This window comes from Bos javanicus, chromosome 3, assembly GCF_032452875.1.
Source record: "Bos javanicus breed banteng chromosome 3, ARS-OSU_banteng_1.0, whole genome shotgun sequence".
Lineage (NCBI taxonomy): Eukaryota > Metazoa > Chordata > Mammalia > Artiodactyla > Bovidae > Bos > Bos javanicus.
This window is the reverse complement of record NC_083870.1, coordinates 82,206,301-82,224,538: the sequence shown is the minus strand read 5'-3', so window position 1 is coordinate 82,224,538 and position 18,238 is coordinate 82,206,301. Positions and strand designations below refer to the sequence as shown.

At 37.4% G+C, this 18,238-nt stretch overlaps 1 protein-coding gene and 1 pseudogene across 2 annotated transcripts in view; both read left to right on the top strand.

The window, feature by feature from the left end:
* EFCAB7 (EF-hand calcium binding domain 7) overlaps nt 1-15,453 on the top strand; it is a 55,424-nt gene extending 39,971 nt beyond the window's left edge. For both annotated transcript variants that reach the window (XM_061411735.1, XM_061411737.1), the window contains 4 exons: nt 901-1,049; nt 10,874-11,083; nt 13,981-14,088; nt 15,186-15,453. In XM_061411735.1, the coding sequence (XP_061267719.1) occupies nt 901-1,049; nt 10,874-11,083; nt 13,981-14,088; nt 15,186-15,260 (542 nt within the window). In that variant the 3' untranslated portion in view covers nt 15,261-15,453. The remainder of the gene's footprint in view (nt 1-900; nt 1,050-10,873; nt 11,084-13,980; nt 14,089-15,185) is intronic.
* On the top strand, nt 15,408-18,238 carry LOC133245212 (glycerophosphodiester phosphodiesterase 1-like; annotated as a pseudogene).

Here is an 18,238-nt window from a genome sequence, read left to right as displayed (position 1 = left end):
GATTTGTGTGGGACATTCATGGACTCAAAGTGTTCCCTATTATCTAACAGTTTTTAAGGACCAGGGGACAATTCTATTAAAATTAAAGCAGTTAAGCATATAATAGTCTCCTTGAATCTGGCACCATTCACTTTTCCCTTTTGAAATACCAGTAGTTTGGGGGATATTACATCAAATTCATTTGGATTTAAGTGGCAAGTAAGTATTTTAATTTTTGAAATACAGTACTGGCTTCACCAGTATATACCCTAATATTAAAATACATGTTAGTATATACTCTGATAAGCAGGCAGCTTGGAATTTACCCAGAAAAATTAAGACTTCCTCTAATTTTGAAATATATTTGTACTATTTATGACTTTAGCTCTTGTTGAAAAACTAAATCATACACTGTGATAGTGCTTATGCTGAGTTGTGGGAAATTAAAACAGTATCTCTCAAACATGTTTCGAACCACTCTTTTTTTTTAAATATGGTCTTTGTTTATTTATTAATTAATTTATTTTTGGCTGTGCTGGGTCTTCGTTGCTGCGCGCAGGCTTTCTCTAGTCCCCGTGAATGGGGTCTGTCTCTAGTTGCAGCGCGTGGGCTCAGAAGTTGTGGCGTGCGTGCTCTAGGGCACAGGCTCAGTAGTTGTGTCACACAGACTTAGTCGCCCTACAGCATATGGAATCTTCCCAGACCAGAGATCGAACCTGTGTCCTCTGCATTGACAGGGGATTGTTAACCGCTGGACCACCAGGAAAGTCCTTGAGCCATTCTTATTTCACTTTGATAGTGCTCAAAGATTCTTAAGGCCTCCTTCAAAGTAAACATTTATGAATAATAATATAGCCATTTTAGTAAATGTATGAACTTAAACAAAATATGTAAGGAAGAAACTTTTGGTTGTTTTGACAGAGAATTTTGATACCAAGAAAAATGAACTAACAAGACAGGGCTTTATGGATCTGAATCTGATGGAAGCCAACGACCGAGAAGGAGATCCTCGTGATCTCTGGGTAACTCTGCACTCAATGGGCTACAATAAAGCTCTGGAACTGACGGAGGTAAAGCAGTCTTAAAGTTTGCTGTGGGTGTAATGTACATAATATTTTCCCCCACAAACATTTTCTTGACACAGGACTTTTGAATTGGGCTCTCAAATCCATGAACTTCAATATACAAATGAATCCTGGGTGCAACAGTATGTTTCTGCTAGTTTATGCAAGCTCTTATATGAAATTTAATTGCTCACAACATCTTAATAATTCAGGAACAAAAGTAGTTTGAGCCTATGATATGCAGGAAAAAGATTGGTAATATGAAAAGTTACATTTCTTAATTGGTGATGGCTGTTTGAGTTGCTAAAATTTCAACAGTTGCTTCCATTCCAAGACTTCAGAGACTCTTTGTCCTAATAGAATAAAAGCCCTCCTAAAATAAGGAGAATATGTCTGTATGAGAACTGGAATTCTGATCTTTTCACACGGGTACTCCTTGGGTTAATATTTGTAAAAACACTTGAAACAGTGCTTGGCTCTTATAAAGCACTATGTATGTATTAGCTATGATTATTATTATTTATTAACATGTAAGGTATAAAAGTTGAATAAGACTTGCATAAACCAGAGGAATAATAAAAATTAGGCCTATTTCTTAAATTTTATATTTTTGTGTCCTTTAATAAAGTTTAAAATAAAGGATTTAAGAGTTTTAGGCCACACAAATTAGATAACAGTACATTTGTTTATAATTTAAAAATAGTATCTGTCCTTTCTATAAATACATCAACCTAGGAGGGTAACACTACCAGAAACAAATTTTAAGTTTGGGGTGTACTGAGACTTTGGTTTAGTTCCTAGTTTTGACATCATTTAAAATTCCTCAAAAATTTGTTTTCTGCGAAGTTCTCTATATTTTTTTGCCATTTTTATTAATAAGAGGTGAATAGTTACAGTAACTTTTTACATTCTACTTTAACATTTAGTGAATCTTACATCTTTAAGCATGGTGAAAATCAGCACCTAATCTGTGAATAATATTGTGTCTGCTACACATGCTTCCATTTAACAGAGGAGACGATTGTGACATTTTAAGTTAAGAGAAGATATAGCATTTAAGATTAAGTTACAGTAAGATTTAAGTTAAGAGCAGATAATAGCGTTTGCTGATATCATTGACTTTTGAAATCACAAGTAAGAAGGATTTCTGAGATAAAGATCTTTTATTTAAATTTTTAAAATGTATTTAATAGGTAATAGGTTCCATTGTTTGAAGTTCCAAAAGTAAAAAATTTATATATATGTGTGTGTATATATATATATATGTATATATATATACAGTGAAAATGTCAAAGGATAATGAGACCACCACTCAGTAGCTGAAATAAAAAGACAAAACTGAATTGATTGCTTACTGCAAGGGAGAGCTATGCTGGTCAGGCACAAAGCAGAATGTTCATCTTATTTATAAAGGGCATTGGGGAAGCATGGTTATTCAGATGAGACTGTTGGTTGATTGATATACTCAGTGATATATTTATTTACTTTGAGTCTGTCTGTGATTGCTTGACTTTCAAAAGTGAAGAGCCAACCCTAGCTGACTTACAGAAGTATGTTTATTGAGGTGAGTTGTTGCAGATCAGTTGAACATATTTGAAACAAGTTCTGGGGCGAGAGATCAAGGTGGCAGAATAAAAGGACGTGGAGTTCACCTCTTCCCACAAATGTATCAAAAATACATCTACATGTGGAGTAATTCTCACAGATTACCTGCTGGACACTAGCAAACTTCATATACAACCAAAACTACAAGAAAGATCACCATGTACGGGTAGGGTGAAAAAAAAGGAATCAGAATGGGACAGAGCTGTACCCCTGGGAGGGATCTGTGAAAGAGAAAAGATTCCCTTACCCTGGGAACCCCCTTCACCAACTGGGAGATCAGCTGGGCAGAAGGGGAGATTCAGAGGCTCAGCAGAGAGTCAGCAGCTGGCTTGGAGCAGGCAGAACAGATTGAGACCAGCATTAATTCCTGGCAACCTCACTGCATACCCCAGCCTGAGGGTCGCATCTGCTGGTGTGCACAGTGGCTCGGTGGTGAAACTCAGACTTCAGCAGACAGCCCTGGGTATAGGACTAAAGTTGACTACATGGAAACAGCTTGAAGGTGCTAGAGTGTGGTCCAGGCTGAGACTGGGAGTGTGCACAGAACAAAGCCCGAGTCCACTACAGAAGTTCTGTTGTTATGCAAGCAAAGGGAGGGGCAGGGGCCCTATCCTTGCAGCCTTATTCTCCAGTGACCTCACAGTGGGTGCAGCTCTGCCTCCACAAGCTCTTGGAGCATGTAAGCGCTGCAGTTGCCCACATGTAGAGGCAGAGCTGAAATCTGAGCTGATCCCCAGGACTGCTTGATTTCAGAAGCTGGGCTGGAATCAGCCTTGTCCTGCGGCTTTGCAGCTTTGATGGATATATGTTGCCAGGACCTTTATAATCTCAGTGCCTGTGGAATATCTGCATGGATTTACTGGTGCTTCCACATCTGGGGCAGGTCTGGAGTTAGCAGCTGCAGGGTTTGTGGGTGTACACATGTAGAGATAGCACTGGGGTCTGCCCTGATTCCCTTGTGCACACATATAGTTGTGCACACAGAGCACAACTTTGTGACTATGGTGGGTCCCAGTGCCTGGCTTCAGTGAAACTGCACAAGGGTCCTGCACTGGTGGCTCCATGAACACGGTGCCTGAGCAACATCCAGGTTGACTGCCTGATTCCCAGGCTGAGATGAGGTTGTAGGCAACATTCCATAGATGAGGTTCTACAGAAACATTGCAGGCCAGAAGAGAGTAGCAAGTCCTGAAAGGGAAAAACTGGCATCTAGGATAATCTACCCAGCAGGAGTATTATTTAGAATAGAAAGGGGAGATAAATTTTTCAGTAAGCAAAAGCTAAAAGAATACTAAATTCTTTTGAGTATTTAATGGCAACCCACTCCAGTACTCTTACCTGGAAAATCCCATGTACAGAGGAGCCTGGTAGGTTGCAGTCCATGGGGTTGCTAAGAGTCGGACATGACTGAGCGACTCACTTTCACTTTTCACTTTCACGCATTGGAGAAGGCAATGGCACCCCACTCCAGTGTTCTTGCCTGGAGAATCCCATGGACAGAGGAGCCTGGTAGGCTGCAGTTCATGGGGTCATTACCAGTCAGACATGACTGAGCAACTTCACTTTCACTTTTCACTTTCACGCATTGGAGAAGGAAATGGCAACCCACTCCAGTGTTCTTGCCTGGAGAATCCCAGGGACGGGGGAGCCTGGTGGGCTGCCATCTCTGGGGTTGAACAGAGTTGGACACTACTGAAGCAACTTAGCAGTAGCAGCAGCAGCAATACTAAACCTATACTAAAAGAAATACTGAAAGTTATTCTATAAATAGAAAAGAAATAAGAATCTACAGAAAAGAGAAAAATCACAAATAAGGCAGTATATATTAAAAAAAATTTGTGAAAGTGATGATAACCACAATAAACAGCAAAAAGGTAAATGTGAAGATGTAAAAAAGGACATCAAAATAAAATGTGGGGGAAGGGAGTAAGAAAATATACATTTTTTAGAGTGTGTTTGAGCCTATATGACTCCCAGATATAGTAACAGGTTAACATACTTGAAAAATAAGGTAACCACAAATCAAAAGCGTTCAGTAGATTCACAGAAAACAAAACCAAGAAAGCTCAAGCATAATGCAGAAGAAAACCATAAAACCACAAAAGGAAAAACAAAAATAAAAAGAAGAACAAAGAAGAAATGCAAAATCAATTGGAAAAAACAAGATTTAAATGAAAATAAATACATATTTATCAATAACTTATATGTCAGTGGACTGAATGCTCCAATCAAAAGACATAGAGTGGCAGTTGGATAATAAAACAAGAGCCTACAATATGCTGCCTGCAAGAAACCCACTAAGGGTGAAGGACACACACAGATCAAAAGTGAGAGGATGGAAAAAGATATTTCACGCAAATGGAAATGACAAGAAATCAGGGGTAGGTGGCAGTACTGATATCAGACAAAATAGACTTTAAAGGCCATAAAAAAGATAAAGGACACTATATAATGATAAAAGGATCAATACAAGAAGAGAACATAACACCCATTAACATATATGCACCCAATATAGAAGCACCTAAATGCATTAAAAAAAAAATATTGACATATAAAGGAGAATTGAGAATACAATAATTGTAGGAGACTTTAACACCCCACTGACATCAATGGACAGATATTCCAGACAGAACTTCAGTAAGACAACAGAGATCCTAAATGACGTAAAAGATCAGTTAGACTTAATTGCTATTTTCATGACCTTGCATCAAAAAAAAAAAAAAAAGCACATTCTTTTCAAATGCACATTGAATATTCTATAGGCTCGACCACATGCAGGGATACAAAACAAGCCTCAGCAAATTTAAGAGGACAAATTATTTCAAGCATCTATTCTGACCCACAATACCATGAAACTGGAAGTCAACCACAGAAAGAGAAATGAGAAAAAATGATTACATGGAGATTAAACAACACACTACAAAGTGGGTCAATAATGAAATCAAAGAGGAAATTTTAAAAGTACCTTGAGACAAATGACAGCCACACAAACTCTGTTCAGTTCAGTCGCTCAGTCATGTCCCACTTTGTGACCTCATGGACTGCAGCACATCAGGCTTCCCTGTCCATCACCAACTCCCAGAGCTTGCTCAAACTCATGTCCATTGAGTTGGTGATGCCATCCAACCATCTCATCCTCTGCCGTCCCCTTCTCCTGCCTTCAGTCTTTCCCAGCATCAAGGTCCCTTCAAATGAGTCAGTTCTTTGCATCAGGTGGCCAAAGAATTATTGAGTTTCAGCTTCAACATGAGTCCTTCCAATGAATATTCAGGACTGATTTCCTTTAGGATGGACTGGTTTGATCTTCTTGCAGTCCAAGGGACTCTCAAGAGTCTTCTCCAATACCACAATTCAAAAACATCAATTCTTCAGTGCTCAGCTTTCTTTATAGAATGCAGCAAAATCTATAGGATGCAACAAAAGCAGTCCTAAGAAGGGTCAGTTATTCTAAGAGCATACTAGATGTTATTTTATATATATTTTACTCTCCTAGTAATTTGATATGCCTTAGAGAGAGCCATAATTTAATCATTTGAGCTAAACTATTTCATTGTGAGGAAGTAGATTTTTACAAGGAGACTAGGCTACTTATTGTATGTCAAGCCTATATTATCCTTTTTATTTTTTAATATAACCCCATCAACAAACAATACTATGTCAGGATTTGGTATTGAAGTGTCCAAAAATTTTGTTCTGAGTATGGATACTTCCTGATTTATAGAATCATAATGAAGAAATTCTCCTTATTCAATAAGGGTTATAGAGTTGTTGGATTGAAAATATTATACCAGCAAATGGTAATTCAGCGAGACTGATAATTCATAATTAATTGGTATAAAAATGTTGAATGTTTCCATTAATGATGGGGATATACACATGTAACATTTTATTTAAAGGATTAATACAAAACCTAAAGGTATTTTGACTAATTTAGTTTTGACTGATATCTGGAAGTACTCTGAGACAATGAGGCTATTCAGTTAAGGTATTGCCTTTGATGGGCAGTGATTCTTTGATATGTGCTATGTTATTGAGTTAATATACCTAGAGCATGACCTAACATTTTCATATTTGTAAAAACAAAAAAAGAAAGCTTTATGATAATCTAGGAAGAATCCATTTATAATCTTATGAGCTGTGTTCTAATTGGTTTGAATATGTCTGTAGAGGATTTTGCCCATAAGGTTTCTGGAACCATAGCTATTTCTTTGGCAGTTTCCTGAATTATATATTATGTAAGTAATTTAATCTCTAAATGAGCTATATTTTGACCCCACCTATTAAATTAGTAGGTATTATGTCACAAAGACTAACCAAAGTATCAGTTATAAGTTAGGATTTAGGAAACAGCTTAGGATTGTTTGTTAAATCTCATTAATTGAATCATTTTAGTAAACCAAAATTTATTTTATGTTAAGCATTCTTTAGGTTATTATACCAGCTTCTCTGGTGACTCAGTAGTAAAGAATCTGCCTGCAAAGCAGAAGCAGCAGGAGACACAGGTTCGATCCCTGAGTTGGGTACATTCCCCTGGAGGAGGGCATGACAACCCACTCCAGTATTCTTGCTTGGAGAATCCTGTGGACAGAAGAGCCTGGCGGGCAACAGTCCATACATAGGGTCGCAAAGAGTCAGACATGACTGAAGCAACTCACTCTCAGTTTGTGTCACCTTTTCCTACCTTATTTTTTTAATTAAATCCCCTAATTTAGTTTTAAAATTATAGATTATCCATTCCCTCTATCAATTTATAAAGGCAGAACCTCTTTCAAAGTGCAGTATAACTTCTTTTCTGTTGTTTTTTTCCAACTTTTTATTTTGTATTGACGTAGAGCTGATGAACAATGTTGTGATGGTTTCAGGTGAACAGCAAAGGGACTCAGCCACACATATATATGTATCTGTTCTCCTCCAAACTCCCTTCCCATCCAGGCTGCCACATAACACTGAGCAGAATTCCATGTGAACAGCACAACTTCTTTATTGTTCCTCCTGCAAGTACACTGCTCTTATATCACCATAACAATAATTTGCTTTTTTATTGAATGTTGATGAACAAATATATGTCTGTTTTTTTTTTTCCCCCCTTTTTTGGCTTCTTTTTTTAAAAAAGAATTTCATGAATAAAATCTTTTTAGAATTCAGAACTGGGAAAATTTTACTTCATTTTCTTTAGATTTTGAAAGCTGTGTAATATTTTCTGTGTCACTTTTATCTTTGCTAACATGTAGCTAAGAGCCACATTTTGTGCAAAACTTAAGTAGCATGTCCTAATCTAGTTTTCTTATTCCTATCTTCCTGATCTTCCTTTTTATATATTGTTAATATTTTTACAATTAACAATTTATAATGAATAGTTTTCTTCCTTGTTGTATGCTTCCTATTTAACTTAATATGGTTAAAAAAAAATGAGTAAATAGAAGGTTAAACCCATGAACAGGAAAAAAAAAAGGATACAAAGGGCACCTTTTTTATGTAGATAAGATTTTATTTAAAAATTTCAGGGAATGCGTCTTTAACAAAGACCTTTTAAGATGTTTATGTTCAGTAACAGGTAAACTTAATATTGATACTCTTTGATCAAGTAAAACAGATAACTAAGACTTGGAAAATGGTTAAAATAATGCCAGAATCTATTCAGTATTGAAAATTCAGTACTTTAAAATGCAACAATCATCAATCAGTTCAGTCACTCAGTCATGTCCAACTCTTCTCGACCCCGTGGGCTGCAGCACGCCAGGCTTCCCTGTCCATCACCAACTCCCGGAGCTTGCTCAGACTCATGTCCATCGAATCGGTGATGCCATCCAACCATCTCATTCTCTGTCATCCTCTTCTTCTCCTGCCTTCAGTCTTTCCCAGCATCAGGGTCCCTTCAAATGAGTCAGCTCTTCGCATCAGGTAGCCAAAGTATTGGAGTTTCAGCTTCAGCATCAGTCCTTCCAATGAATATTCAGGACTTTCCTTTAGGATTGACTGGTTGGATCTCCTTGCAGTCCAAGGGACTCTTAAGAGTCTTATCCAACACCACAGTTCAAAAGTATCAATTCTTTGGCCCTCAGCTTTCTTTATGGTCCAGCTCTCACATCTATACATGACTACTAGAAAAAACCACAGCTTTGACTAGATGGACCTTTGTTGGCAAAGTAATGTCTCTGCTTTTTAATATGTTGTCTAGCTTGGTCTATGTTGGTCTATGTTGGTCATAGCTTTTCTTCCAAGGAGCAAGTGTCTTTTAATTTCATGGCTGCAGTGATTTTGGAGCCCAAAAAATAGTCTCTCACTGTATCCATTATTTCCCCATCTATTTGCCATGAAGTCATGAGACCAGATGCCATGATCTTAGGTTTTTGAATGTTGAGTTTTAAGCCAGCTTTTTAAACCAACAACAGGCATTATAATTTTTTTAGAATTCTATATTGTGAAATATTTGGATACATATTGAGCTTCCCAAGTAGCTTAGCAGTAAAGAATCTGCCTGAAATGCAGGAGACACAGGTTCAATTCCTGGGTCGAGGAGACCCCTGGAGGAGGAAATGGCAACCTACACCAATATTCCTGCCTGGAGAATCCCATGGACTGAGGAGCCTGTTGGGCTACAGTCCATAGGGTTGCAAAGAGTTGGAAACGACGGAAGCAACTTAGCTTTCTCTTTTTCCCTTTTTGATACATATTACCTATCAGATATCTCCAGCAACTCTTGGCAGAAAATACAATGTTTATCCCCACTTTCTCTGTGAAGAAATCAAGTCTCAAAGAAGTTAAGTGACTTCCCTAGATCATGTAGCTAGTAAATGGCAAAACTCAGTTACAAACTCAGATCTTCTAGTCCAAGATACTTTTAGTCTGCCATCTTTTATAAAAGGTAACTTTATTCTTGCCAAAGGTTGGAGTCAATAACTATTTTAAAACTTGTTTAAAAGATCAAAATCTATATTGTTCTACTAACTTCAGACTTTTATCTTTTGTCCCCCAAATAAAAAGTTGATCATCAATGTGTATGAATTCATTCATTTCCTCAACAATTACATTGTAATGCCTATATACAGTAAGCTTACAATAAAGAGGCACTTAGGTTACAGTTATGAATAAGTCAAAGAGTCTACCCTCTTAGATATTCCATGAAGAAGGATGGCTAATTAAATGCAGAATTAATAAAAATCATTTAAAAGTGTTTTGAAGGAAACAAACCAGTGGTCAAAATAGAGAAGAGTCGGGTAGTGAAGGAGACTGGGGGACCAGAGCAGCTCTCTCTGCAGAAGTGACATGTAAGCTTAATCTTGAAGGAGGAGGATGAGGTACACACTGAAAAGATGTGACTCTTCCAAGCTGAGAGAACACTACCTATGAAATCAACACTGGAAAGGGTTTTATTTTTTCTAGGGTCTGAAAGATCAGAGTAACTAGAGCACATTAAAGCAGGAGATTGGGTTGTATAGAGTCAGAGGTTACCTTGTACATATCTTGTAGGCTATGGTAAAAACTAAAGAGTAGAGATTAGAAAAATCTATTTCTAAATGCAGAAAATCTCTTTAGATCTTAGATTTTCATAGTTACTTTTACACTAACTTTAAACTGTGAGAATTTTTCTGCATTTCGCTATTTTTGGTGTTCTATATTCACCTACTGTTTCAATTATAACCATAATTTCTTTAAGGTTACAGATGAATTCTTTCTGTAACCTTAAAGTTAAGAAAGGAAATTAAGTAACTAACATGACATGAGTTAGCTTTAGAGCAAATTGAGGGGTCTGGGTAAAAGAGGTTTTTTTCCTTTTCTATGGACATTATCAGTTAATATGCAACCAAAAAACCATGATTTCATGCTTTTTTATTACTTAACTCATTGTACTTAAACTTAATTAATTCTTAAATGTGTATCAGAGGAATAAGCTAGAAAGTATAGTATGTCTTCTTAAATCATATGATTTTGTTGTTTGTGTTAGTCACTCAGTCATATCTGACTCTTTGTGACTTCATGAACTGTATCCCACCAGACTCCTCTGTCCATGGAATTCTCCAGGCAGAAATACTGGAGTGGGTTGCCATTCCCTTCTCCAAGGGATCTTCCTGACCCAGAGATCGAACCCCAGTCTCCCGCACCGCAGGCAGATTTTTACCATCTGAGCCACCAGGGAAGTCCAAATCATAAGATAAACATACTAATAATAAATAATTTAAATTATGTCAAAAGACTAAAACAGAGTGTGCTTTTTTTCATTTCAGGCATGCCCATTTGTCATTGATATCTATGCAGACAAATGCAAGCCAAGAATTAAAGCTGTCCATATGGAGGCATGCAGTGGACAACTTGAGAAGGCCATTTGTAAATCTGTTCTTAACAAAGGCAATGCCAAAGTGATGGATGGCTATGAAAATATAATTATATATACTTACAAGCGTGACACCTGGATAACATCAGTTATTGAAAACAAGGTATCAGTTATGAGGTGGTTCTCATAACTACAATGGTTAATACATTCCATCTTCTTTCTTACCCTATCCTTACATAGCAATTAAATAACCCCATTACATTAATAATATCTATAATAATCAGTTTCTTTTTCTAATCAGGTTTCTAACTCAAACTGGGCATGATAATTTTTATATATTTTTAAAGTATATTTATTTCTGAGATGCTCATTTTTGTGTTTCTTTTTGAGATAGTTTTCTCTTAAAATATGAAAATTAAATATTTGGAGATCTGTGAAGATAGAGCATAATCTGGGTGCAAAGTATTTTATTTAGTTTGTTACTAAATGTCTTCACACATACATAGCTATTTTAAACAGCAGACATCATGTTTTAAAGAAATATAAACAAAGTAAAGAATTTAGCCCAACTTTTTTTCTTTTATTTTTTAATTGGTGGAAAATTGCTTTACAATGTTATGTGGGTTTCTGCCATACAACAAAGCAAATCAGTCATAATTATACATATATATATATACACACACACACACACACATATATATATATCCCCCTTCCCTCCTGAGCCTCCCTCCCCTCCCCCATCTGACTCCTCTGGGTCATCACAGAGTGCTAGGCTGGGCTCCCTGTGCCATGTAGCAAGTTCTCGCTAAGTATTTTACACATGGTAGTGTGTATATGTCAGTGCTACCTTCTCAGTTCGCCCCACCCTCATCTTCTCCCGCTGTGTCCACAAGTCCTCTCTTTACTAGGTTCATCAGTACCATTTTCCTAGATTCCATATATATGTGCTAATATACGACACTTGTTTTTCTTTTTCTAACTTCACTCTGTATAAGAGGTTCTAGGTTCACCACCTTCCTAGAACTGACTCAAATGCATTCCTTTTTATTAGCCCAGCTTTTTAACCCAGACTTTGCAGTATCAAAAATCCTACAGATTATCATCATGTTATTTAATTAAATATATTCTACTGTCTAGGATCTGTTTTTATCAAGCCAGTTATTTCTAGCTTTGTCCATCTTCTGTGCTATGAATACTATTGATATTGCATGTCAAGAGGATGCTCACATAAATTCTTTAAGTCAGAGACACCTAGTTTTCTAAAAACTATATATTTTCATAAATCTTACTCAAGACAGCTAGGCTTTTAGAACTGTTGGTTTATTTGTCTTTGTTCCTGGATGAGATTTACATTATTTTTATGCCTGTCATAAATTTCTTTAAGTGCTTAAGATTTGGCCGAGTATTGTGAGTATATATTACGTAACTAACTCTCCTAGTCATAAGACAGGCCACTAGAACGTGTACCATGAGACTGCTTTCAAGGAGTTTAGGGGCTATTTGTAAAGGCAAAATTAATACTCTCAAAAGAGATCAAAGAATAGTTATATAGTACTGTTTGTATGTGCAATAGGAATTATACTGTATCTGTATCTCTTGTAGTTGATGTTAGTTGGGACTGTAGAAGTTGGGGAAGGATTTGTGATTAGGGAGGAATGGAATTGTGATGTGTAATTTGAGCACGTGGTATAGGATTTGAAGGGTAACTAGGATTTAGATAGGCAGAGGGCCGGCCCTTAGAAGCAGAGGAAACAGTGTAAGGAGAAATATGCTGCTGCTGCTGCTAAGTCGCTTCAGTCGTGTCCGACTCTGTGTGACCACAGATGGCAGCACACCAGGCTCTCCTGTCCCTGGGATTCTCCAGGCAAGAACACTGGAGTGGGTTGCCATTTCCTTCTCCAATGCATAAAAGTGAAAAGTGAAAGTGAAGTCGCTCAGTCGTGCCCGACTCTTAGCGACCCCTGTGGACTGCAGCCCACCAGGCTCCTCTGTCCCTGGGATTCTCCAGGCAAGAGCCTCCAGGCAAGAATATTGGAGTGGGGTGCCATTGCCTTCTCTGAAGGAGAAATATGAGTAAGCCTTAATGTGAACTATAAATGAAAGAATGGGAATATCTCCTTTGCAGAAGCAGAGAGCTTTATTTGGAGAAGCATTTGAAAGGTAAATAATACAGGCTGAATGGATCCAGATTATGTATGTTATATTGAAAACAAGATAGAGGAGTCTAGACTTGAGGAAATAAGATAGATTCCCATCCAGTAGATTGCTATCTTCAAATGGATCATAACACTTTGGAAAGCGATTCCTAAGATCCTGCATGTTTCTGTTTCTGCCCTCTGTGTTTTTTGTTTGTTTTTGATTATGTGTGTGTGTGTGTGTGTGTGTGTGTGTGTGTGTGTGTGTGCGCGTGCGCACATGCCCTCTCTGTTTTATTAGGATTAAAAGGGTGGAAGAGAGCCACTACCTTACCTCAGTTCCTCTGCACTTCTATTACCTTCAGTTCTCAACCCTCCATCTCCTTCTTTTTCCTCAAGGAAAATTAAATTTTTCCACCAAAATGAGGTAATAACGTTTTAGAGCTTAACATGTGCCAAGCACTTTAACGCATTTGCTTCTCACAACCCAGTGAGGTAAGTACTATCCACATTTTATACACAAGAAACTGAAGCACAGGGATGTTAAATAACTTGCAAAAGGTCACACAGCTAAGTAATAGAAGAGCTGAGAGATGAATCTAAGTAGTCTATAATGTTGCATTGCCCCTGTGTAGTCATCAGGGAGTGACTGCAGGTTCTTTAACAGGGTACTACTTTAATTTGTACATTTCTCTCATTTATCAGCTTCATTCTGTTTTCTCTCCAACCTAGAGGCTGTCTATTATCAATGGTCTGTCATTTCAAATATAACTTCTTCCATGATATTCTGTCTTGTTTCTGTGTTTCTATAGAACCCTGTGAAAATCTCTTATCCCAAGACTTGCAAAGTGTTTTGTAATGATCACTTTGTTTGTATATATTCAGTAAAAAAAGGACTAGCAACTTATGACACCTTTTTTTATAGTCAGACGATAAAGTGATTATTCACGTCAACAATGAGCTGAGTGAAAACTGTGTAAACAACAGAGGCCTCGGCATATTTGCAGTAGAAGTGGCACCAAACTCTACAATGGTAATGCTTTGCTTTTAATTAAAGGCTTTCGTCTTATCGGTTTGAAAAAATTGCAGTTAATGCTATGAATAAATTTGTAGGTACGAAGTAAAGTGGAAAATTGTGTGATATTTGTATTAGTACCATCCTGTACAAGAAGGTAGGAAACTGGTTCTAATCCAGTTCTCACTATTTGGTTCAGTGATTATGGGGCATTCATTTAACCTCTCTGCTGCAGTCTCTATAAGCGTAAAATTAATGTGATATCACCAGTTTTAGGTACTTCACAAAGTTAATGTAAAGATAAAGTGATACATGTGAAAAACAGTATTGAATATTATACAGAACTACAAAGTAATATTAATAGTAATTGGACTTTTGATAATTCAGAATATTTTTGTCTCCATTATTGATTTTCTAAGGTAACCTAAAAGAGAAAATGCCTCTGAGTGTTAGATAGCCAACTAAGTCAGGAGCTGAGTAGCTGAAGTTCTGTGTTAGCAGAACTCTAGGCGTCTGATTTAGCCAGGAGTTCAAAGGCAGGGAGAGATCAGTAAACCCTGAAACTAGTCTGCTGCTGCTGCTGCTGCTGCTGCTGCTAAGTCCCTTCAGTCGTGTCCGACTCTGTGCGACCCCAGAGACGGCAGCCCAGCAGGCTCCCCCATCCCTGGGATTCTCCAGGCAAGAACACTGTCTAGTGAAGGGGAAGAGGAAGAAGCTTTCTGTTCTTACCCTCTTCCTCTCTGTACTATCTATGAAATCCTAAAACATTCTAGAACAGGATAAAGAGAATTTATTTTTGCTGTTATTCCAGTGAGGATTTTTTAAAAATGCTCTAGGCTTAGAGAGGAAATAATACTTACTTCCCTTTCTGCCACCCCTCTTTACCCACCTTCACAAACACCAACCATCAGCTACTGTATTACAGTACAATTAGGCTGGATTAGTCTGTTGGAAATCAGATTGTAGATTGCAGGTCCTTGCTAAGTACAAATATTAAAGAATTTTATCTGCACAGAGATATTTTTTATATAGGTTCTAGAAATGTCCTATTGAAAAATTAGCCCAAAATTATAGTATATAAAAGGAAAGTCAAGGCTTTCTGTTTTTATGTGCAGGTCTGTCAACATGTAATGCCACTGAATGAACGACAAGAATGGATACATTATTGTGTGTATTCCCTTATATCTTAAACACTATTTTTAAGAAATTACGGTGTTTGAGACTGTCAAACTAAGAAGAATTATTTCAAGTTTGGTTTGTTATTTGTTGATCACTACAGGTAATCAATTTAACTGATGTACATAATAATCTATTTAATTTGTATGCATTTGGATTTCATGTCCTTATTATATACTGTATTATTAAAATAGAAATAATTTTTAATGTGTGGCCTTCTTATTAATTTAATGGGATACTTGGCATATTTCATTTGTGACTAATAATTTGACATTAAATTACAGGTAAGCTTTTAAAAAGTAACACTCAATGAATTCTATAAAATCCTATACATTCTTGATGTGTTCATCAAAAAAAATCCTGAAATAAAATATAAAGGCCCCAGTTGTAGCCAGTGTGTTGTGCTTTATCCCTGTACTCTGGCCTGTCCAAGGAGCACAGTGGATCCAGGACTCCCATCCTCACCATATAGTTAGAGGCATGTGACTGTGAGAGGACCAGGGGAGCTCCAGGGCCCCCTTTCCTTCCTGCTGCCTCTGATTGGCTGGTGACCCGCAGCCCCTTCACCACTTGCTTCTTCACCAGCAGCCTCTATCTCCTGCTGCACCTCTTCACAGCCTTGAGCATGTGCCCTCCCACAGGGCTCTGCCAGTGCTAAAGCCCCAGGACCAAGTTTCTGCTGTTGGTTGCGGCAGTCCCAGTGAGTCTGAGAACAGTTGGACGTTATGTTTACTTCTAATGAGATCACTGGCTTAATGTACAAGAGCACAAGCAGATAGGACTGATGGGACTGGTCAATGTGATTTGACCTTTGAACAAATTAGAAAGTGTAACCCTGCAGGAGATTACAGATCCAGAAATAATTTCCCTAATGAGAAGACCTCTACCCTCAGGAAAGCTGGGGCAGAGTGCCTGAGCCATAATCTCACAGTCTTTCTTGATGTCAAAAGCCATGCAAATACTGCTACTGATATACTAAAGAAAATGTGTATGGAATTTCTTCAACTAACAATAATAGTATCATTTGCTTTTTCTTGCCAGAAGTTATCTATAAGATGAAACAAACAGATCATAGTGTAGTAATGGCTATTAATTTACAAACCTTGGAACCTAAGCCATGCAGGAGATTGGACTGTGATACTCTGTGGACACAATGCATGTTTGTGGTAATGGACATTTCATTTGCCTAAAGCAAATGTAATACCTTTACGGTATCTGTGTGGAATTTCAGGTTTCCTCCTGCAAAAGAATTTTGTATCCCCAGACTACTTGAAGAAGTGGTCAACTTAAAGGCATGCAGGTTGTTGCTTGGACTGTTAATACCTTTGATGAAAAAATTTACCATGAGTTTCATCTTGGTTCCATCTCTGACCCTGACAGTGTGTTGAAAGACTGCACATCATTTCTAGGCACCCCGCAACCCCCTGTCCAAGGAAACGTGTACAGGAACTGCCTGCTGATGTCATGCAGGGATATTAAAATAGCCCTTGTGCTAGCCCACGCCCTGGGAGATAAGGTGGCTCACGTAAGTGATTGTCAGTAATTGCATTTTTACCCGAACCAAAGCAAAACCCTGTGTTGCCAACATGCTGCATGGAATGCCTGAGTTCAACCCTAGCTCTCGAAAATCCAGGTCTGCAAAAAGGCACAGTAGCTCCTACCCTGACCTAGGTGAGGCATACATCTTCACTCAGTGAGGATAAACACACTGAGTTTTGATTGGGGGTACAGATGCAAATACATGAGAAATGCACCATCACTCAGAGCTGACATTTTAAAACTTGCCACACTTTTGTAACTTACGTATTTCAAATATTGTATTCAGCTATGTTATCAGTGTATTGTGGCTGTCAAACTTGTGACCACACTAAAAATCACTAAAAGGAAAAAATGTGAATGCATAAATAGCCATTATATACTGTAGTTTTCCAATGAAAATATAATTAAAGCAAAATTTGGAGAAATTCCTTTGGTATTAAAGAAGTCAAAATCTAATCACAACAGTGGGAATATTTTGTTCTGTTGGTAAATTTTTTAATGGATTTACTTGTAATTATTTTTAACGAAATTATTTTGAAATAATAGGCATTAAATCTGAAGAGCGTTTAATGAAGTAGTACAGTGCATGAAAAACTATATTAAGCAATTAAAAACTGTGTAGCCATATCAGTAACAGAATACTTGGCTAGTAAATGTCAACTTTTGAAATATGAATACCAGTGTATTATTTTTACCCAGCACATGCTAGCACATAGTTTAAATGTCACTTGGATTTTTGGCCCTTCATTGGATGTCTGTAAAATGGGTTGTCATTACCTAGCAGTTTGAGTTCTTCGAGTGATATCTTAAAAAGTAATGCAGGTCTTCCCTGGCAGGCTAGGGTTTAAGACTCCATGCTTCCCCTGCAAGGAGCATGTGTTCAATCCCTTGTTGGAGGAACTAAGATCCTGCAGGCCACAGGGCATGGCCAAAAAAATAAGGAATACAATTCAAAAAACATTTTATTAATTGCCAAATGCCTTATAAGTCAAATAAATGTGGCCCTATATTCTGTTTCACAAAGTATTGAGTTGCAGGAAATAAATTGGCTGTGCTACCGAAAGTATGTGATAAAGCTGCTATCTTTACTCCCAGTTTTAAAAAGACTTTTTATAACAGGATGATAGGTAACATTGGAAGATGGAGGCCCAGGAAAGAATAGTGAGCACTTAAACATTGTCTTCCACCACTGTTACCACTTAGACATACCAAGGCTTTCACTCTTATTAGAGGGGGAAAAAAATCCAGCTATCATGGTTCCATCTTCAGTTATTCAGTTGAAAGGTATTTTGTTTCAAGTTAATCTTTCTTCCAAGTGAATGAAAATCCAAGGGTATCAGCTAGTTAATGAATGTAACTTTTCCATTTTTGGAAATAAATGATTTTTTTAAAGGATTACTTCAGTACTGTGGTACTAAAATATCCAGAAAAGTTTAATTCAAGTCCTGAAATA